This window comes from Calypte anna, chromosome 25 (assembly GCF_003957555.1).
Source record: "Calypte anna isolate BGI_N300 chromosome 25, bCalAnn1_v1.p, whole genome shotgun sequence".
Classification (NCBI taxonomy): Eukaryota; Metazoa; Chordata; class Aves; order Apodiformes; family Trochilidae; genus Calypte; species Calypte anna.
Window position 1 is genome coordinate 67,776 of NC_044270.1, and position 21,618 is coordinate 89,393.

At 54.2% G+C, this 21,618-nt stretch overlaps 1 protein-coding gene across 5 annotated transcripts in view; it reads right to left on the reverse strand.

Annotated features, from left to right (window-relative positions):
* TPM3 (tropomyosin 3) overlaps positions 1 to 20,424 on the reverse strand; it is a 23,298-nt gene extending 2,874 nt beyond the window's left edge. The window contains exons 1-8 of one of the 5 annotated variants that reach the window (XM_008496344.2): positions 20,311 to 20,424; positions 19,955 to 20,080; positions 10,365 to 10,498; positions 9,660 to 9,777; positions 9,425 to 9,495; positions 7,292 to 7,367; positions 4,105 to 4,167; positions 3,908 to 3,977 (exon numbers count right to left, since the gene is read on the reverse strand). In XM_008496344.2, the coding sequence (XP_008494566.2) occupies positions 3,908 to 3,977; positions 4,105 to 4,167; positions 7,292 to 7,367; positions 9,425 to 9,495; positions 9,660 to 9,777; positions 10,365 to 10,498; positions 19,955 to 20,080; positions 20,311 to 20,424 (772 nt within the window). Of the gene's footprint in view, positions 1 to 3,907; positions 3,978 to 4,104; positions 4,168 to 7,291; positions 7,368 to 7,861; positions 7,938 to 9,424; positions 9,496 to 9,659; positions 9,778 to 10,364; positions 10,499 to 16,767; positions 17,022 to 19,954; positions 20,081 to 20,178 lie in introns of those variants that run through there. The other 4 variants (XM_030465249.1, XM_030465248.1, XM_030465250.1 and 1 more) reach the window with 4 other exon arrangements.
* Positions 20,425 to 21,618: the final 1,194 nt, after the last annotated feature.

A 21,618-nucleotide genomic window follows, 5' to 3' on the forward strand; every position in this document is an offset into this window, starting at 1 on the left:
CTGGAAAAGGTGGGATTCGGTGCGAGAGGTGGAAAAAGGGACAAGAGATGGAGCCCTCCAGGACTCCGGAGGGATTCCCAACTGGGAAGGGTTCTGAGGGTCCCAAGTCTTGACCAAAGGGTTTTGGTTTTTCCCCAGGATCAGCTCAAAGAATTCCAAGATTTTTTTCCAAAAACAGGGATTCCTGGAGAGGTGGAAAAAGGGACAAGAGATGGAGCCCCCAGGACTCCAGAGGAATTCTGAGGAAATGGGAGGGTTCTGAGTTTCCCAGTTTGACCAAAAATTGTTTTTGTTTCTTTTTTTCCAGGATCAACTCAAAGAATTCCAAGATTTTTTCCCAAGTCTGGAAAAGTTGGGATTGGTGGAGAGGTGGGAAAAAGGGATAAGACATGGAGCCCTCCAGGACTCCAGAGGGATTCTGAGGGAATGGGAGGGTTCTGAGGGTTCCCAGTTTGACCAAATTGTTTTGTTTTTTCCCCAGGATCAGCTCAAAGAATTCCAAGATTTTTTTTCCAAAAACAGGGATTCCTGGAGAGGTGGGAAATAGGGATAAGAGATGGAGCCCCCCCAGGACTCCAGAGGGATTCCCAACATGGGAGGGTTCTGATGGTTCCCAGTTTGACCACCAAATTGGTTTTGGTTTTTCCCCAGGATCAGCTCAAAGAATTCCAGGATTTTTTTCCAACAGTCTGGAAAAGCAGGGATTCTAAAAAGGGACAAGAAACGGAGCCCCCCAGATCTTCAGAGGGATTCCCAACATGGGAGGGTTCTGAGGGTTCCCAGTGTGACCACCAAATTGGTTTGTTTTGGTTTTTTTCCAGGATCAACTCAAAGAATTCCAAGATTTTTTCCAACAGTCTGGAAAAACAGGGATTCCTGGAGAGGTGGAAAAAGGGACAAGAGATGGAGCCCCCAGGACTCCAGAGGAATTCTGAGGAAATGGGAGGGTTCTGAGTTTCCCAGTTTGACCAAAAATTGTTTTTCTTTTTTTTTTTTTTTCCAGGATCAACTCAAAGAATTCCAAGATTTTTTCCCAAGTCTGGAAAAGTTGGGATTGGTGGAGAGGTGGAAAAAAAGGGATAAAAGATGGAGCCCCCAAGGACTCCAGAGGGATTCCCAAAATGGGAGGGCTCTGATGGTTCTGAGGGTTCCCAGTTTGACCACCAAATTGGTTTTGGTTTTTCCCCAGGATCAGCTCAAAGAATTCCAAGGTTTTTTTCCAAAAACAGGGATTCCTGGAGAGGTGGAAAAAGGGACAAGAAATGGAGCCCCCCAGGACTCCAGAGGGATTCCCAACATGGGAGGGTTCTGAGGGTTCCCAGTTTGATCAAAAATTGTTTCTGTTTCTTTTTTTTTCCCCAGGATCAGCTCAAAGAATTCCAAGATTTTTTCCCAAGTCTGGAAAAGTTGGGATTCCTGGAGAGGTGGGAAAAAAGGGACAAGAGATGGAGCCCCCCAGGACTCCAGAGGGATTCCTAAAATGGGAGGGTTCTGATGGTTCTGAGGGTTCCCAGTTTGACCACCAACTTGTTCTGTTTTGGTTTTTCCCCAGGATCAACTCAAAGAATTCCAAGATTTTTTCCCAAGTCTGGAAAAGTTGGGATTGGTGGAGAGGTGGGAAAAAAGGGACAAGAGATGGAGCCCCCCAGGACTCCAGAGGGATTCTGAGGGAATGGGAGGGTTCTGAGGGTTCCCAGTTTGACCAAATTGTTTTGTTTTTTCCCCAGGATCAGCTCAAAGAATTCCAGGATTTTTTTCCAACAGTCTGGAAAAACAGGGATTTCTGGAGAGGTGGGAAAAAGGGACAAGAGATGGAGCCCCCAGGACTCCAGAGGAATTCTGAGGAAATGGGAGGGTTCTGAGTTTCCCAGTTTGATCAAAAATTGTTTCTGTTTCTTTTTTTTTCCCCAGGATCAGCTCAAAGAATTCCAAGATTTTTTCCCAAGTCTGGAAAAGGTGGGATTGGTGGAGAGGTGGGAAATAGGGATAAGAGATGGAGCCCCCCAGGACTCCAGAGGGATTCCTAAAATGGGAGGGTTCTGATGGTTCTGAGGGTTCCCAGTTTGACCACCAACTTGTTCTGTTTTGTTTTTTTTCCAGGATCAACTCAAAGAATTCCAAGATTTTTTCCCAAGTCTGGAAAAGTTGGGATTGGTGGAGAGGTGGGAAAAAGGGATAAAAGATGGAGCCCCCCAGGACTCCAGAGGGATTCCCAACATGGGAGGGCTCTGAGGGTTCCCAGTTTGACCACCAAATTGGTTTTGGTTTTTCCCCAGGATCAGCTCAAAGAATTCCAAGTTTTTTTTCCAAAAACAGGGATTCCTGGAGAGGTGGAAAAAGGGACAAGAAATGGAGCCCCCCAGGACTCCAGAGGGATTCCCAACATGGGAGGGTTCTGGGGGTTCCCAGTTCAACCATCAAATATTTTTTTTTTTCCAGGATCAGCTCAAAGAATTCCAAGATTCTTTCCCAAGTCTGGAAAAGTTGGGATTGGTGGAGAGGTGGAAAAAAAGGGATAAAAGATGGAGCCCCCAAGGACTCCAGAGGGATTCCCAAAATGGGAAGGCTCTGAGGGTCCCCAGTTTGACCACCAACTTGTTCTGTTTTGTTTTTTCCCCAGGATCAACTCAAAGAATTCCAGGATTTTTTTCCAACAGTCTGGAAAAACAGGGATTCTAGAAAGGTGGAAAAAAAGGGATAAGAGATGGAGCCCCCCAGGGCTCCAGAGGGATTCCCAACATGGGAGGGTTCTGAGGGTCCCCAGTTTGACCAAATTGGTTTTGGGTTTTCCCCAGGATCAGCTCAAAGAATTCCAAGATTTTTTTCCAAAAACAGGGATTCCTGGAGAGGTGGGAAAAAGGGACAAGAAATGGAGCCCCCCAGGACTCTGGAGGGATTCCCAAAATGGGAGGGCTCTGATGATTCCCAGTTTGAATCCTGAGCATTGGAAGGAATTCCCATCCTGGAATGCTAGAAGGAGCTGAGACCTGGAATTCCCATGGGATAGCTCCCACCTTTGGGGAGAACTCCTCAAATTTGGATTCCTGGAATTCTCCCAGCTCCAAAGAGCCCCAAAAAACCTTTGTCACTTGTCACCAAGTTTCCAGCCCAGCAGGAAACCTGGAGCCAACAATTCCAAGGGAAGCATCCAGGGATTTGGAATTTTGGAATATTTTGGGGTGGTTTTTTTGGAATTTTCCATAAAAAGCTGATCCTGGATGAGGAGGTGGCTCAGCTTGTCCTGACACTTTGTTATTCCTACCTAAAACCATCCCTGAGTGATTCCAGAGGGATAGGATGGGGCTTGGAATCTCCCAAAACCTGGAATTAAAAGCTGGGGGGAGGGCAGGAACTTTGGGAAATGGAATAATGGGGAAAAGTGGGATTGGCCTCAGGATTGTCCCTGAAATCCTCTGGAATCAGGGAGAGGAGGGGAGGAATCCAGCCCTGCACTGCACGGATGGGGTTCTGGTGGTTCCATCTGGACTCCTGGATCTCCAAGGGGGTTGTTCCAAGCCTGACTTCCAAGCAGCCAGGAGGATCCCACATTCCAGGTTTTTCTTGGAACCTCTCGAGTTCAGGTCCCTTTTTTGGGCTTTTTTTTTCTTGGTTTGGGGTTGGTTTGGTTTTTTTTTTCCTTCAGGAATCCACTTCCATTCCTGAGGACATCACCCCCAAGATCCCAGCTGGTCCTCAGATTCCCCCGAGGTCTTTGGATCCCAAGAAAACCTGGGAATGCTTTTCCAGAGCAGCTCCAGAGCCCCCAAAACCTCCCCTGAGGAGCTGAGTTGGGCTCCTGCTCCAAATCCCCAAGGAGCAGATTGATGTTTCCAGTCTCCACCTATGGAAAAATATTTTCCTCAGCTCCCCTAGGACCATTTTAGGGAAAAAATTCCCAGATTTTTACCTTCCAAGTCATCAATGGTCTTCTCCAGTTTGGCTACGGAACGTTCAGCAAACTCAGCCCTGGTCTCAGCCTGCAAAGCAGGAAAAAAACCCTTTAATCCCTAGGGAAAAAGGCAATTCCCACCTTTTCCCTGGATAACCCCCCAGCTCAGGGAGAGGTCTGGGGGGGTCACCCCAAAGTGGGCACCCAGCACCCACCTCTTTGAGTTTGTCAGTCAGGATCTTGATCTCCTCTTCGTATTTATCCTCTTTTTGGGAATACTGTGGGAAAGCAGAGGAGGGATCAGTCCTAAGGATCTCCCAATCCAAGGAAAAAGCTTTTCCAGCTCCTCACTGCAGGACACAGAACCCTCGGGATGCTCCAGCTGGGACTGCAGCAAATCCTCATGCCAGGACTATGAAGTTTTTTGGGCACAGAGAAATCCTCATGGCAGAACCAGAAAGGTTTTGGGCACAGGAAAATCCTCATGGCAGAACCACAGAGGTTTTAGGGCACCAAAAAATCCTCATGCCAGGAAAACAAGGTTTTTGGGGCACTGCTGGGCACAGAAAAATCCTCATGCCAGGACCACAAAGGTTATGGACACAGAAAAATCCTCATGGCAGAACCAGAGGTTTTGGGGCACAGAAAATCCTCATACCAGGAAAACAGGGTTTTTGGGGCACTGCTGGGCACAGAAAATTCCTCATGCCAAGACCACAAAGGTTTTGGGCAAAGAAAAATCCTCCTGGCAGGACCACAGAGTTTTTGGGCACAGGAAAATCCTCCTGGCAGGACCACAAAGGTTATGGACACAGAAAAATCCTCATACCAGGACCATTAAAGTTTTTTGGGCACTGCTGGACACAGAAAAAATCCTCATGGCAGAACCAGAGGTTTTGGGGCACAGAAAATCCTCATGCCAGGACCAAGAAGTTTTTTTGGGGACAGGAAAATCCTCATACCAGGAAAACAGGGTTTTTGGGGCACTGCTGGGCACAGAAAATTCCTCATGCCAGGACCACAGAGTTTTTGGGCACAGAGAAATCCTCATGGCAGAACCAGAAAGGTTTTGGGCACAGAAAATCCTCATACCAGGACCACAGAGTTTTTAGGGCACCAAAGAATCCTCATGTCAGGACCATAAAAGTTTTTTGGGCACAGGAAAATCCTCATGGCAGGATCATAAAAGTTTTTTGGGCACTGCTGGGCACCAAAAAATCCTCATGCCAGGACCACAAGTCTTTTGGGCAAAGAAAAATCCTCATGCCAAGACCAGAAAGTTTTTGGGCACAGGAAAATCCTCATGCCAGGACCACAGAGGTTTTGGGCACCAAAAAATCTTCATGCCAGGACCACAAAAACTTTTTGGGCACAGGAAAATCCTCATGGCAGAACCATAAAAGTTTTTTGGGCACAGGAAAATCCTCATGCCAGGACCACAGAGGTTTTAGGGCACAGGAAAATCCTGATGCCAGGACCAGAAAGTTTTTGGGCACAGAAAATCCTCATGGCAAGACCAGAAAGTTTTTGGGCACAGGAAAAACCTCATGCCAGGATCATAAAAGTTTTTTGGGCACTGCTGGGCACCAAAAAATCCTCATGGCAGGACCACAAAGGTTTTGGGCAAAGAAAAATCCTCATGCCAGGACCACAGAGGTTTTGGGCACCAAAAAATCTTCATGCCAGGACCACAAAAACTTTTTGGGCACAGGAAAATCCTGATGCCAGGACCAGAAAGTTTTTGGGCACAGAAAAATCCTCATGGCAAGACCAGAAAGTTTTTGGGGGACAGGAAAATCCTCATACCAGGACCATAAAAGTGTTTTGGGCACTGCTGGGCACCAAAAATCCTCATGGCAGGACCAGAAAGTTTTTTTGGGCACAGGAAAATCCTCATGCCAGGACCACAGAGGTTTTGGGCACCAAAAAATCTTCATGCCAGGACCACAAAAACTTTTTGGGCACAGGAAAATCCTGATGCCAGGACCAGAAAGTTTTTGGGCACAGGAAAAACCTCATGGCAGGACCAGAAAGTTTTTTTGGGCACAGGAAAATCCTCATGCCAGGACCACAGAGTTTTTGGGCACAGGAAAATCCTGATGCCAGGACCAGAAAGTTTTTGGGCACAGAAAATCCTCCTGGCAGGACCACAAAGGTTATGGACACAGAAAAATCCTCATACCAGGACCATTAAAGTTTTTTGGGCACTGCTGGACACAGAAAAAATCCTCATGGCAGAACCAGAGGTTTTGGGGCACAGAAAATCCTCATGCCAGGACCAAGAAGTTTTTTTTGGGGACAGGAAAATCCTCATACCAGGAAAACAGGGTTTTTGGGGCACTGCTGGGCACAGAAAATTCCTCATGCCAGGACCACAGAGTTTTTGGGCACAGAGAAATCCTCATGGCAAGACCAGAAAGTTTTTGGGCACAGGAAAAACCTCATGCCAGGATCATAAAAGTTTTTTGGGCACTGCTGGGCACCAAAAAATCCTCATGGCAGGACCAGAAAAATTTTGGGCAAAGGAAAATCCTCATGCCAGGACCACAGAGGTTTTGGGCACCAAAAAATCTTCATGCCAGGACCACAAAAACTTTTTGGGCAAAGGAAAATCCTCATGCCAGGACCAGAAAGTTTTTGGGCACAGAAAAATCTTCATGCCAGGACCACAGAGTTTTTGGGCACAGAAAATCCTCATGGCAGGACCAGAAAGTTTTTGGGGCACAGGAAAATCCTCATGCCAGGACCACAGAGGTTTTGGGCACCAAAAAATCTTCATGCCAGAACCACAAAAACTTTTTGGGCACAGAAAATCCTCATGGCAGGACCAGAGTTTTTGGGCACAAGAAAATCCCTCATGGCAGAACCACAGAGTTTTTAGGGCACCAAAAAATCTTCATGTCAGGACCATCAAAGTTTTTTGGGCACTGCTGGACACAGAAAAAATCCTCATGCCAGGACCATTAAAGTTCTTTGGGCACCAAAAAATCCTCATGGCAGGACCAGAAAAATTTTGGGCAAAGGAAAATCCTCATGCCAGGACCACAGAGGTTTTGGGCACCAAAAAATCTTCATGCCAGGACCACAAAAACTTTTTGGGCACAGAAAATCCTGATGCCAGGACCAGAGTTTTTTGGGCACAGAAAAATCCTCATGCCAGGACCACAGAGTTTTTGGGCACTGCTCAACCTTGCCCCAGGTCAGGTCAGGACAACCAAACCTCCCCCTCTCTTGGCTTTTTCCAGCAGCTGCAATCCCTCTGCTCTCCCTCTCTGCTTCCAGGTTGCATCCGTGTCACCTGTGCCATCCCAGGGGGTGCTCTGCTGTCACAGCCCCTTTCTCTCTCTCTCTCCAAGCCACCCAAAAAACATGTTTCTTGGCCCTGGGCCAAGCAGCCCCTACCTTCTCAGCCTGAGCCTCAAGAGACTTGAGATTGTTGGTGACATTCTTCAGCTCTTCTTCCAGCTCGGAACATTTACTGTGAGGTTTGGGCAAGAAAAAGGGAGGAAAAAAAAAGGAAAAGGAGAAGTGGGAAAGAAAGACAGGAAAGACAAGGAGTGAATCCATGTGTAGGGATGACCAGGATGGGGTTGGTTTGGTGTGGTTTGGTTTGATGGTTTGGTTTTTTTTTTTTAATTTTATTTTAGGAGATGCTCTGCAGTCAGCCTGGGATGGGGATCCTGCTTTCAGGAAAACAAGCTCCCTTCCCAGCTCCAAATTCCTGATTTTCAGGCATTCTGCCAGCACATGCAGAAGGGCACTGAGCTGAGCAGCTGAGATCTGGACACAGAGTTCTGGAGTCTTCAAGTTTGCTGCCAGGAGGGGCCATTTATGGGCAGAGAAAGGAGAGAAGATTCCAGGAGAGGAAAAAAAAAGAAAGGAAAAGATGCAGTTGAGCTGGAGGGAAGAAGCACAGCCAGAAGGCCACCAGGATTTTTGGTTTTAATGGTTGGAGAAGGGAAAGGTTAGTACCTTTTCTTCAGCAACAGAAAGAAACTTCAGGTTCTGGTCCAGCACCCTGAGCTGCTCCTGCAGGTCCCGGCAGCGCCTGTTAGTGAGGGGTCCCCCAGTGCCACCAGCCAGGATGGGGACAAGGGTCAAAAGGAGCAGCAAACCCACACACAGAGCCACGAAGGTTGGGGGGGAAAAAAAAACAAAACAAAAAACCACACAAAAAAAAACAGAAAAATAAAAAAAAAAAACAAAACATGGTCACAACATGCACGTCGGGGCAGGAAGCAGAGGGGGACAAAGCGACCTTGTTAGACAAGACCCAGAGCACAGCCAGGATCTGAGCAGCCCCCCCAGAGCCCCCCTGAAATATCCAGGACCCTCCTAAAATATCCAGGATCCTCCTGAAACATCCAGGACCCCCTTGAAATATCCAGGATCCCCCTGAAACATCCAAGGACCCCTTTGAAACATCCAAGGACCCCTTTGAAACATCCAAGGACCCTCCTGAAATATCCAGGACCCCTTTGAAACATTCAAGGACCCCCCTGAAACATCCAGGATCCCCCCTGAAACTTCCAAGGACCCCTTTGAAACATTCAAGGGCCCTCCTGAAACATCCAAGGACCCCCTGACATATCCAGGACCCCCTTGAAATATCCAGGATCCCCCTGAAACATCCAAGGACCCCCCTGAAACTTCCAAGGACCCCCCTGAATTATCCAGGACCCTCCTGAAACATCCAAGGATCCCCCCTGAAATATCCAAGGACCCTCCTGAAATATCCAAGGACCCCCCTGAAACATCCAAGGATCCCCCCTGAAACATCCAGGACCCTCCTGAAACATCCAGGATTCACCCTGAAACATCCAAGGATCCCCCCTGAAACATCCAGGACCCTCCTGAAAGATCCAAGGACCCCCTTGAAATATCCAGAATCCCCCTGAAACATCCAAGGATCCCCCTGAAACATCCAAGGATCCCCCCTGAAACATCCAAGGATCCCCCTGAAACATCCAAGGATCCCCCTGAAACATCCAAGGATCCTCCTGAAACATCCAAGGATCCCCCCCTGAAACATCCAAGGATCCCCCCTGAAACATCCAAGGATCCCCCTGAAACATCCAAGGATCCTCCTGAAACATCCAAGGATCCCCCTGAAACATCCAGGACCCCCCTGAAACATCCAGGACCCCAGAGATCCCCATGTGGGTGCTGCCAGCAGAGGAGGTGCAGCTGGGTGCAGGTATTTTTAAGAGGTCAGTGACCAAGTTCAGGTCCCTGGGATGTCCCCTGGGCCACTCCTGTCCCAACCTCTGGCCCTCAGGTGTGTTTGGAGTCAGTGACCACACAGGCAAAGCAGTGAATCCAAGGCAGGGAATAATCCCTGGAGAGACCAAGGAGACCAAAAGGCTCCCAACCAAACACAGCAGCTCCCAACTCCAGCTCCAGCTTTTCCACCTGAGGATTCCAGAAAAGCTTTCCCTGTGCTTCAGGCCTTGTGTAAGAAGGTTGGGAATGCTGGGTTAGTTCCTTCCCATGCAGAGGCAGCCATGCCAGGGCCAAGGCAGCAGATTTACTCACGACTCTGCCAGCTCAGCTCTCTCCTCAGTCCTCTCCAGATCCCCTTCGATGATCACCAACTTCCGAGCAACCTGGGAGGCACAAGAAGAGGTAAAAAAAAACCCAAAAAAAAGCATAAATTCTGCTTGCAGGAGTCACTGGAGCTGCCAAAGTTTCTGGTTTGGGTGCTGAGAGCCAAGGGGTCCCCTCCCCAACCTTGGGTTTGTTCTGAGGAGCATCCAAGGCTCTCCCTCACCTCCTCATACTTCCTATCTGCCTCCTCTGCAATGTGCTTGGCTTCCTTCAGCTGGATTTCCTGCAGTTCCATCTTCTCCTCATCCTTCAGAGCTCGGTTTTCAATGACTTTCATGCCTCTGCACCCCAAAAACAACCACAAAAAAAAAAAAAAAGTCATTAAAAATGCACAGGGAGGGAAGATGCATAAAAAAACCCCTGTGGAACCCAGCAGTCTGCTGAGTTCTCCCTTATACAGCAGCTTGCTCAGAATTCCTTGGAATTTTCCTCCAGGCTCCTGGACCATGGGAAACGTGGTGCTGCTGAGAGGAACAAGCCAAGGGTTTTCCAGGCTGGAATGCAGGCAGAGCCAGCTCAGTCCTTATGGCAGGAACTGGAAGGGGACCCAGGGGCAGTGCCAGGAGGGAGGATGCTGGAAATGAGGCTTTCCCCCCCCCCAGCAGCCACTCTGAGGGTCCCAACCCCCCCTGATTTCTCCTCCCTTGGAGCTGAGGGATGCACCCAGCACTTTCTCCCACCTTGGCCTCAGTTCCCAAGCTCCTCAATCCCTGCTTTGGTTGCTTCTCCTGAAGTGGATCCAAACTCCCACATCCAACCTTGACCTGGGATCCACTTCCCAGCCTCCAGGAAGCCCAGGAAGGAGGGGGAGATTGGCACCAGGTCCTGGGTGAGGAAGACAACTGGCAAGGCAGGAACTTTTCCTCACCTTTCACTCTCATCTGCAGCTTTCTCTGCCTCTTCCAGCTTCTGCAGAGCTGTTGCAAGGCGTTCCTGGGCTCGGTCCAATTCCTCCTCCACCAGCTGGATCCGGCGGTTCAAAGAGGCCACTTCTGCCTCAGCCTGGAGGGAAAAAAAGAGAGGAGAGAGCAGCTCAGCCCCTGGCACAGCTCCTGAGCCTCAAATCCTGAGGAACCCACAGGGACCAAGCCAGGGAATTCCCTGCTCCAGCCTCCTGCACCCCCAGCGTCGCACGGAGCTCAGCTCACAGGAACCTCCTGCAGGTTCCCTGCCTCCCAGGGGAAATTTTGGGGATCATTTCCAACAGAAACAATTCAGGAAGATGATTTACACTCCTGGCTCTTCCCTGCAAGCTGCTGCAGTCCTGCCAGGCCATCAATCTCTGCCCCATTTCTCCCCCCACACCAAGCACTCCCTGCCAGCAGCCATGAACCCAAAGTCCCTTTCCTCCTGGGCTCAGGACAGGAGCATTTTGCTCAAAGCAAACCCTTCCTCCTCTTCCTCCATCTCCTCCTCCATCTCCTCCTCCTCCATCTCCTTCTCCTCCTCCATCTCCTCCTCCTCCTCCTCCATCTCCTCCTCCTCCTCCTCCATCACCATCTCCTCCTCCTCCATCTCCACCTCCTCCTCCTCCTCCATCTCCTCCTCCTCCTCCTCCATCTCCACCTCCTCCTCCTCCTCCATCTCCTCCTCCTCCTCCATCTCCTCCTCCTCCATCTCCTTCTCCTCCTCCATCTCCTCCTCCTCCTCCTCCATCTCTTCCTCCTCCTCCTCCTCCATCTCCATCTCCTCCTCCTCCTCCTCCATCTCCTCCTCCTCCTCCATCTCCTTCTCCTCCTCCTCCTCCATCTCCTCCTCCTCCTCCTCCATCTCCTCCTCCATCTCCTCCTCCTCCATCTCCTCCTCCTCCTCCATCTCCACCTCCTCCTCCTCCACCTCCTCCTCCTCCACCTCCTCCTCCTCCATCTCCACCTCCCCCTCCTCCATCTCCTCCTCCCCCTCCTCCTCCTCCATCTCCTCCTCCTCCTCTTCTTCCTCCTCCTCCTCCATCCTGAGCTCCCTTTATCCCACCACAGCCTGGGGGCAGCTCTTCCAGTGCCTCTGGGTTTGTTTCCTCCCTCCCTCCCCCAGTGATAACCCAGGAAAAAAGAGCCAAAAACAACAAAAAAAAAAAAACCACCACCAAATAAACCTCACCCAACCTTGAGATCTCCCCGGGAGGTTGTTCCCCAGCAACAGCCACACACAAACACCCTCCAGAGCTCAGGGTTGTGCCAGGAACCCCAGGAAATCTGGGAGAGCCCCAGGGGTTGTGACCCAGCTCAGAGCCATCACCCTCCCCCCCAGAAAAGACTTTGGGGACACTTTGGGGACACCTCCAGCCCAAGGGAGGGCTCAAGGGGTTGTGACCCAGCTCAGAGCCATCACCCTAACCCCAAAAAAGACTCTGGGGACACTTTGGGGACACCCCCAGCCCAAGGGAGAGCCCCAGGGGTTGTGACCCAGGTCAGAACCTCAGGAGCCATCACCCTCCCCCCCAAAAAAATACTCTGGGGACACTTTGGGGACACCTCCAGCCCAAGGGAGGGCTCCAGGGGCTGTGACCCAGCTCAGAGCCATCACCCTGCCCCCCAAAAAAGACTTTGGGGACACCCCCAGCCCAAGATGAAATCTGGGGGAGCCTCAGGGGTTGTGACCCAGCTCAGGGCCATCACCCTCCCCCCCAGAAAAGACTCTGGGGACACTTTGGGGACACCTCCAGCCCAAGGGAGGGCTCCAGGGGCTGTGACCCAGCTCAGAGCCATCACCCTAACCCCAAAGAAGACTTTGGGGACACCTCCAGCCCAAGGGAGGGCTCCAGGGGTTGTGACCCAGCTCAGAGCCATCACCCTCCCCCCCAGAAAAGACTCTGGGGACACTTTGGGGACACCTCCAGCCCAAGGGAGGGCTCCAGGGGCTGTGACCCAGCTCAGAGCCATCACCCTAACCCCAAAAAAGACTCTGGGGACACTTTGGGGACACCCCCAGCCCAAGGGAGAGCCCCAGGGGTTGTGACCCAGGTCAGAACCTCAGGAGCCATCACCCTCCCCCCCAAAAAAATACTCTGGGGACACTTTGGGGACACCTCCAGCCCAAGGGAGAGCCCCAGGGGCTGTGACCCAGCTCAGAGCCATCACCCTGCCCCCCAAAAAAGACTTTGGGGACACCCCCAGCCCAAGATGAAATCTGGGGGAGCCTCAGGGGTTGTGACCCAGCTCAGGGCCATCACCCTCCCCCCCAGAAAAGACTTTGGGGACACTTTGGGGACACCTCCAGCCCAAGGGAGGGCTCCAGGGGTTGTGACCCAGCTCAGAGCCATCACCCCCCCAAAAAAAAGACTATGGGGAAAAAAAGGAAACTGGGGGAGCCCCAGGGGTTGTGACCCAGGTCAGAGCCATCACCCTAACCCCAAAAAAAGACTTTGGGGACACCCCCAGCCCAAGGGTGAAATCTGGGGGAGACCCAGGGGCTGCGACCCAGCTCAGAGCCATCACCCTAACCCCAAAAAAAGACTTTGGGGACACTTTGGGGACACCTCCAGCCCAAGGGAGGGCTCCAGGGGCTGTGACCCAGCTCAGAGCCATCACCCCCCCAAAAAAAAAGACTATGGGGAAAAAAAGGAAACTGGGGGAGCCCCAGGGGTTGTGACCCAAGTCAGAACCTCAGGAGCCATCACCCCAAAAAAAAAAAAACTTTGGGGACACCCCCAGCCCAAGGGGGGGATGGCAGCATCCTGTTCTTCAGCAGGATTGGGAAATGGGGGGAAGATGGAAAGGGTTAGAGCCATATCAGGGCAGTTTCTCCATCCAGGGGCAGCAGATGCCAAAAAAAAAAAAAAAAAAAAAAAGAATAAAAAATAATATGAAATATTCCAGCTCCTTGCAACAAAGCAGCCTGCAAGGCCACACAGCTCCCAAGCATGCCCAGGGAAGGAGGAGCAGAGTGATGAAAGAAGCCACTGTTAGAGCAGGGCCAGCCCCAAATCCCAGCCAGTTCCCAGGAAAAGTTGACCAAGCTCTACACAACCCCCCCAAAAAAAAAAAAAAAAACACCCCAAGCTCCACGTTCCCAGCTCAGGTTGGGAAAACATCAGTGGGAAAAGAGCTGAGATGTCAGGATGGGTTGGGGCAGGGAAAACCCACCCCAAAATAAAGAGTTGACCCCCCCAAAAATTAAGAGCTGACCCCAAAATAAGAGCTGACCCCCCAAAAATAAAGATATAGCCCCCCAAAAATAGAGATACCCCCCAAGATAAAGAGCTGACCCCAAAAATAGAGATACCCCCAAAAATAGATACCCCAAAAATAGAGATATAGCCCCCAAAAAGTAACAGCTGTCCCCCAAAGATTAGGGGCTGCCCCCCCAAAAAATTAAGAGCTGACCCCCCAAAAAGAGCTCACCCCCCCAAAACAAGAGCTGACCCCCAAAAATTAAGAGCTGACCCCAAAAAGAGCTACTCCCCAAAATAAGAGCTGACCCCAAAATAAGAGCTGACCCCCAAGAATAGAGATACCCCCAAAACCAGATATAGCCCCCCAAAATAGATACCCCCAAAAAAATTAAGAGCTGACCCCAAAAATAGAGATACCCCCAAAAAATAAAGATATAGCCCCCAAAAAGTAACAGTTGCCCCCCAAAAATTAGGGGCTGACCCCCAAAAATTAAGAGCTGACCCCCCAAAAGGAGCTGACCCCCCAAAACAAGAGCTCACCCCCCAAAACAAGAGCTCACCCCCCAAAGCAAGAGCTCACCCCCCAAAACAAGAGCTCACCCCCCAAAACAAGAGCTCACCCCCCAAAACAAGAGCTGACCCCCCAAAGCAAGAGCTGACCCCCCAAAACAAGAGCTGACCCCCCAAAGCAAGAGCTGACCCCCCAAAGCAAGAGCTGACCCCCCAAAACAAGAGCTCACCCCCCAAAACAAGAGCTGACCCCCCAAAACAAGAGCTCACCCCCCAAAGCAAGAGCTGACCCCCCAAAGCAAGAGCTGACCCCCCAAAGCAAGAGCTCACCCCCCAAAACAAGAGCTCACCCCCCAAAACAAGAGCTCACCCCCCAAAGCAAGAGCTGACCCCCCAAAGCAAGAGCTGACCCCCCAAAGCAAGAGCTGACCCCCCAAAATTAAGAGCTGTCCCCAAGAAGAGCTGACCCCAAAAAAAGTAAGAGTTGGAAAAAGAAAAGGAAGGGGGAAAAAAAGAAAAAAGGAAGGGGGAAAAAAAAAAGGGGGAAAAGGTTTGGGACAAGCTCAGCTTTTCATGAAAAGCCTCAGCAAAATTCCCAAGGGAAATCTGGGGGAGTCACTGTTTGATGGGAAGCAAGGACCTGGGCTGAACCAGAACCAGAGAACCCACTCAGGTTCTGACAGAGACCTTAAAGCTGACCCAGTGCCATGGGCAGGGACCCCTCCCCCAGCCTGGGGGGCTCCAAACCCCATCCAAACATCCAAGAATTCCAGGGATGGGGCAGCCACAGCTTCTGGGGGTGACCTGGGGCTCAGCACCCTAAAACCTTCTCTCCATCTCCCCTCTTCCAGTCCCAAGTCCTTCCCCAGTTTTCCTGGAGCCTCTTCAGGCTCTGGAAGTTGCTCCAAGGTCTTCCTGGAGCTTTCCCTTCTCCCCCCTGATTTCCAAGGGGAAACGGGAGCCGTGGAGGATGAGGAGGGAGGATGAGGATGGGATGGGGTGAGGGGATGGAAGGAGAGCAAAAGAGAGGTCACCCTGGGGGATGGATTTGTTCCTCCCGAAACTCCTCCCCACCCCCAAATCTTTGTCTCCTCCCTCCCTCCAAAAAGCCTGAGATCCCCAAAGCCCAAAACTTGGAGCAGGGACCCCTCCCCCAGCCCAGGGGGCTCCAAACCCCATCCAAACCTCCAAGAATTCCAGGGATGGGGCAGCCACAGCTTCTGGGGGCAGCCTGGGGCTCAGCACCCTCACCCCAAAGAATTTCTCCCTCCCCAGTTTCTCCTCTCCATCTCCCCTCTTCCAGTTCAAAGCCATTCCCTCTCATCCCATCCCTCCAGCCCCTTGTCCCAAGTCCCTCCCCAGCTTTCCTGGAGCCCTGGATGAGGGATGATCCAAGGGGCTGAGGATGGGATGGGGTGAAGGGATGGAAGGAGAGCAAAAGAGAGGTCACCCTGGGGGATGGATTTGTTCCTCCTGAAACTCCCTCCCCAGATCTTTGTCTCCTGAGATCCTCAAAGCCCAAAGCAACAGAGACCTTGGAGCAGGGACCCCTCCCACAGCTCAGGGAGCTCCAAACCCATCCAAACCTCCAACAATTCCAGGGATGGGGCAGCCACAGCTTCTGGGGGAGCAACCTGGGGCTCAGCACCCTAAAACCTTCTCTCCATCTCCCCTCTTCCAGTCCCAAGTCCCTCCCCAGCTTTCCTGGATCCCTTCAGCCACTGGAAGTTGCTCCGAGGTCTCCCCAAAACCTTCTCCTCCAGAAGCACCCTCACCCCAAGGAATTTCTCCTTCCCCTCTCCTCTCCATCTCCCCTCTCCCACTTCCAAGCCATTCCCTCTCATCCCATCCCTCCATTCCCTTTTCCCAAGTCCCTCCCCAGTTTTCCCGGAGCCCCTTCAAGCTCTGGAAGTTGCTCCAAGCTCTCCCCATTCCCTCCTCCTCTCCTCCAGGCCGAACCATCCCAACATTCTCCCCCTTTTCCTTCCTTTTTTCCCAACCATTCCCGGTTCCCACCAGGTTTGGGATCGGGACCGGACCGGGATGGAGCTCGGGGGGGGGGTTTTCCCACTCGGTTCCCAGCATCCCCACTTCCATTTTATCCGCACTTCCCGAGGTTCCGCTCCCACCTTTGTGCTCTCAGCACCGGCCCACACAAGATGGCCGAGATCCTCCCCTTCCTTCCCGAACCGAACCCCGGCAGAACCGGAACCGTTTCTGTCCACCCCACCCACAACCCCCCCCCTTCCATAACTCGGGATCACACCCCCCCCCCCCTTCCAGCTGTTTCCAGATGTTTCGGGAAGACGGAGAAAAACGGAGTTAAAAATGGACCCCGTTTGTCCCGGTACCACAGCGAATGGATCGCGGACGGAACCACCGACGGTTCGGAGAGGAAGAAACCCTCCCAAACCCCCCCAAAAAACCCCAAGGTGGGCAGCGCTGGGTCCGGATGGCTGCGAGAAACGGGAGAACCGAACCGCGCAGGGCTGCCGGTTCCGAGAGACCCACGGTACCGCCGAACCCCAACAAGAACCCACGGAAGGGAGGTGGGGGGAGGGGAGATTCGGGGTTCTCCTTCCCCGGGGGCTGATCCGGAGCCATCCCAAGGGAAGCTCGGGGGGATCCGTTGGCCCGGTACCGGCGGTACCTGCTCGCGGTTCCGGCGCTCGGCCTCCACCTCCCGTTGCAGCCGGTCCGCCCGTTCCTCGGCATCGTCCGCCTGTTGCTGCAGGACCTGAATCTTCCGCTTCACCGCCTCGATGGTGGTGGCCCCCGCCATCCTGCCCACCGGACCGGGACCGGTACCGCCACCCGAACCCAAACCCCGACCCCGTCAACGCTTCGCACCACTTCGACCCCGCCCTAAAATACCGGAACCGCCCGTCCGGGCCCCACCGGGCCGGGATGTGACATCACTTCCGACCCACCCCATCCCATCCCCCGCCCAGCCCGCGTTGCCATGGTAACCGGGAGGAGCCCTGGGGACACCCGGATCGCGCGTGGGAGTGGGGGGACAAAGGGGAGGGGATGGGGGTGCCCCATATGGAACCGGGGAGCTGAGACATAGGGGGGTGGGGACACTGGGACCAGTCCCATGGAAGGACTGGGAGCACTGGGACCTGCCCCATGGGGGACTGGGGCCACTGGGACCTGTTCCATGAGGGACTGGGAGCACTGGGAACTGCCCCATGTGAGTCTGGGGACACTGAGACCTGTTCCATGGGGGACTGGGAGCACTGGGACCTGCCCCATGGGGGATTGGGGACACGGGGACCTGTTCCATGAGGGACTGGGAGCACTGGGAACTGCCCCATGTGAGTCTGGGGACACTGGGACCTGTTCCATGGGGGACTGGGAGCACTGGGAACTGCCCCATGTGAGTCTGGGGACACTGGGACCTGTTCCATGGGGGACTGGGAGCACTGGGAACTGCCCCATGTGAGTCTGGGGACACTGGGACCTGTTCCATGGGGGACTGGGAGCACTGGGACCTGCCCCATGGGGGACTGGGGACACTGGGACCTGTCCCATGGAAGGACTGGGAGCACTGGGAACTGCCCCATGGGGGACTGGGGGCACTGGGACCTGTCTCATGGGGGTGTGGGGTTACCCAGACTTGCCCCATGTAGGTTTGGGGACAACAGGACCTGTCTTGTGTGGGTGTGGGGACACAGGGACGTGCCCCACACAGAGATCTGCCCCACACAGGTATGGGGCCAGCTGGGATCTGCCCTACGTGGGTGGCAGGACACGGGGACCTGCCCCGTGTGGGTATTGGGGACACGGGGACAGGTACGTGAGTACACAGGGACCTGCCCTGTGTGGGTGTGGGGACACAGGGACCTGCCCTGTATGGGTATGGGGACACCAAGGGCTGCCAGACAGGGACTGGGGGCACTGGGACCTGCCCTATGTGAATGTGGGGACACTGGGACCTGTCCCATAGGGTACTGGGGGCACTGGAACCTGTCCCATGGGGGTCTGGGGACATTGGGACCTGTCCCATGTGGATGTGGGGACATTTGGGATCTGCCCCGTGGGGATGTGGGGGGCACAGGGACCTGTCCCATGTGAGTGTGGGGACACTGGGACCTGTCCCATAGGGGACTGAGGGCACTGGGATCTGTCCCGTGTGGTTGTGGGGACACTGGGACCTGTCCCCCACAGGACCAGGGCAGCCCCACAGAGACCTGAGGCGCAGGGCTCTGCCCCACATGGGTGCCCAGGCCCCCCTAGACCCCCCCTTGTCCCTTGTCCCCAAGGGACTCCTTATACGGTCCGGGCTGCAGTGGCACCACATTCCCTGGCCTTGAGCTCACCCATTGCCTCCCCCTCACCCGGACCCTCCCCCCCCCCTAAATCCCGGGGGGGGGGGGGATGACACCCCGAGCTGCAGGGCAGGGTGCTGCCCCCAAACCCCAAAAACCCCTTTGGTCACTCCCAAAATCGCTGCCACCCCCCCTGAGCTCCGGGGATCACCGAGCTCCATCCCCCAGCCCTGCCCCAAAAGCCCCTCCAGGAGGAAGGGGGGGAGGGTGACAGGGACATGTGCCACGTCCTGAAAACCTGGACCTGTGACAGGGGTGACTTCTTTTTTTGGGGGGGGGGCCAGCACATGCTCTGCCCCCCAAGTGGAGGGGGCACCCCAAGGATGTGCAAAAAAGCAAAGGTCCACCCTATAAGGAGTTTTATAGGGGGTGGGGGGCAGCTGGATGGAAAATCCCTTCCCTCTGCTTCCCCAGTTTGGGGGGGGGGGGTGAGAGGGGACACTAAAGGGACCCCCCAAAAGCCACCCTGGTGGGTGGCAGCTGGAGAATTGGGGGGTTGGAATGTTAAGAAAAGGGGGTGGGAGTGTGGTGGGATGGGGGGGGAGAGAGCATGGAAGTGGCAGAGAGAAAAAGAAGGGAGGGAAAGGGAGTGGGAAGGAGGAAAAGGGCTCCCCAGAGCTTTGTGGGGTCTGTGCCAAACCCCGGCGCGGGGCCAGCGGTGCTGGAACGATCCGGGAGTGGGAAACCATGAGCCAAAACCCGGAGCTGAGAAACTTCCCAAGGTTTCGGGAAGGCTTTGGATTTCCCCATTCCTCCCTGAACCCCCCAGCCCAGGGGGGGGGGGGGGGGGGGGGCAGAGCCAGCCCAGGCACCGGCCCGGGGGTCGTGGGGGAAATTCCTTTTTTTTCCCTGCTGGAAATCGGAGCTGCAGCTCCTGGAGGGAGAAGAGCCGGGAGTTTTCCTCCCTCTCCTCCAGGAGGGAAAATTTCCAGCTCCTGGATGCTCGACCCGCGGTGTCAGAGTCCCCGGGGCTGCCAGGGGGTGATGAGCGGGACCCAACTTGGTGACAGATGACGGGGTCGGGACAGCAGCCAGGGGACAAAACCCTGCACCGCTCGCCCCATTGTTCTCCTGGAAAGGGCGGCCAACAATAGCCGGGCTGTGTCACTGTCACCCTGCCCGGGGGGGACCAGGGCCCCCTCCTCCTCCTCCTCCTCCCTGAGCTCCAGCTGTGCCCGGGGACACCCGAGGACCTCAGGGGCTGCTCTGCTGGGGCTCTGTCCCCAGCTTGGGGGCTCCATTCTCTCTTCTGCAAAGCCTGGGTGCTCCCTTCCTGCTCCTCCTGGGCCACCCGGGATATCTTTGTCCAGGGAGGAGCTGGAATCAGCATCCCTCAGTCCCTCCCATGGCTGTGGGTGGCCACCCTTGGATGTGTTCTGCTCCCAGGCACCCACACAGCTTTGCCAGGGACCTTTCTCCAGCTCAAGGCCCCAGGGAAGGGCTTTGGTCTCATTAGGAAGGGGTTGGGGGAACCAACCCAGCTTCCACCCTGTACCCCATACGTACATCTGCTGCCTTCTTCTCTGCCAGCTCCAGCTTCTCCTGGGCATCTTTCAGGGCCTCAGAATATTTGTCCAGCTCATCCTCTGTCCCCTTCAGCTTCTTCTGCATGGCAGCCAGCTCATCCTCCAGCTGGAAGAGCAGCAGAAGTCATGGCAGGAGGACACCCTTTGGGATTCCCCCCCATCCCTGTCCCACCATGCCACCGGGATGCTCCCCAGCCTCGTGACGCTGTCCCCAAGCTCTGGGACTGTGGCAGCTCTCACCCCCTGGTTCCCTTTCCCCCAAATTCCTGGTGAGTCTTGGGGCTCAGGATGGTCCAACACAGGGAGAAGCCACTGCCCAGACAGCACCCACGTTACCTGCTTGCTCCGTTCCTCTGCCTGCTTCTGCTCAGCCTCTGCCTGCTCTGCCCTGTCCAGGGCGTTCTCCTTGTCCAACTTCAACATCTGCATCTTCTTCTTGATGGCCTCCATCCTTAGGGGGACAACGGGCAGTGGGACAATGGGACAATTGTCAGCAGCAGTGCTGCCTGACACCCCGCTGCCCGGTTTATCAACCCTGCTGGCACAGGGGCTTTGCCTTTCTTGGCCTGAGCCACCTCCTCACCTTCCCAAAAAGTCTGTGTTCCAGACCCATTGTCTGCCCTGGGGGGGTCTGGGTGGCCACCACCTTATTTGGGTTCCTGGGGACAGCTGGGCTGGTTATAAAAAGCAGTGGCAGGGCTGGGAGTGGGGGTCCCACATTGTCCCTTTGCAATGGGACACCCTGGCTGGCATCACAGGGACACCACGCTCCTGCCCAGCATTCCCATGGGATATGCTCAGGACACTGAGCTGGAACCGGGCAGTGAAACCCCACTGGGGGCTTGGGATTGTTTTTTTGGTGGCCCCCATGGCTGACATTTCCCCGTGCCCGGGGGTGGTGGGGGAGCTCATCCTGGTTTTATTTTAGGAGCAGGGATTTTGCAGCAGCCCCCAGTTGGGATTTTTTGGCTCGGGAGGGGGGGGAAGCTGAGCCCAGCACCCAGGGAAGAGCCCCCCAGGAACCCTCTGAGCTCTGAGCACATCTCCAGGGCTGCTGGGGCTTGGCAGTGAGGCCGAAGATGCTGTTGGCAGCTGGAGGATGGAATTCCTCAGGCTCCGGGAGGAATTCTCAGGGCGAGTGGCAGCACTTCCAAGTAGCTGGGGGGGGGATTAGCAGCCTCTTCCATGAGCTGAGATGGGATGACACGGGAAGAGAGCCACTGCTCCCATCTGGAGAGAGATTTGGGGGGGCTGAGAAGGTCAAAGGGACCCGGGTGCTGCAATTCCATGCCCTGGGAGCCATAAATAACCCTGAGCAGCAGAGCCAGGGGTGGGCATGGGCCCACAGTCCTGGGATGTCCTGGGATCATCCCAGGCACAAGCAAGGGGACAGGTGGTGAGTGCTGAGCCCACCACCACCCCCAACCTCCACTGGGCCCCCCAGGGGTGGCAGTTCCCCCCCCCTGGCAGGGCACAAGCAGCATCTGGACCTCTGGGTGCTGGGTGTCCCTGGCGCTGTAAGAATATGTTTGATATTTAGTTGGTTTTCCAATCAAACAACCTAATATCAAACATATCAGACAGAGGCAGGGGTGGGTGAAGGCGAGCTCCGGGGAGGGCTCAGCTCCCTGCAAGAGAAGGAAA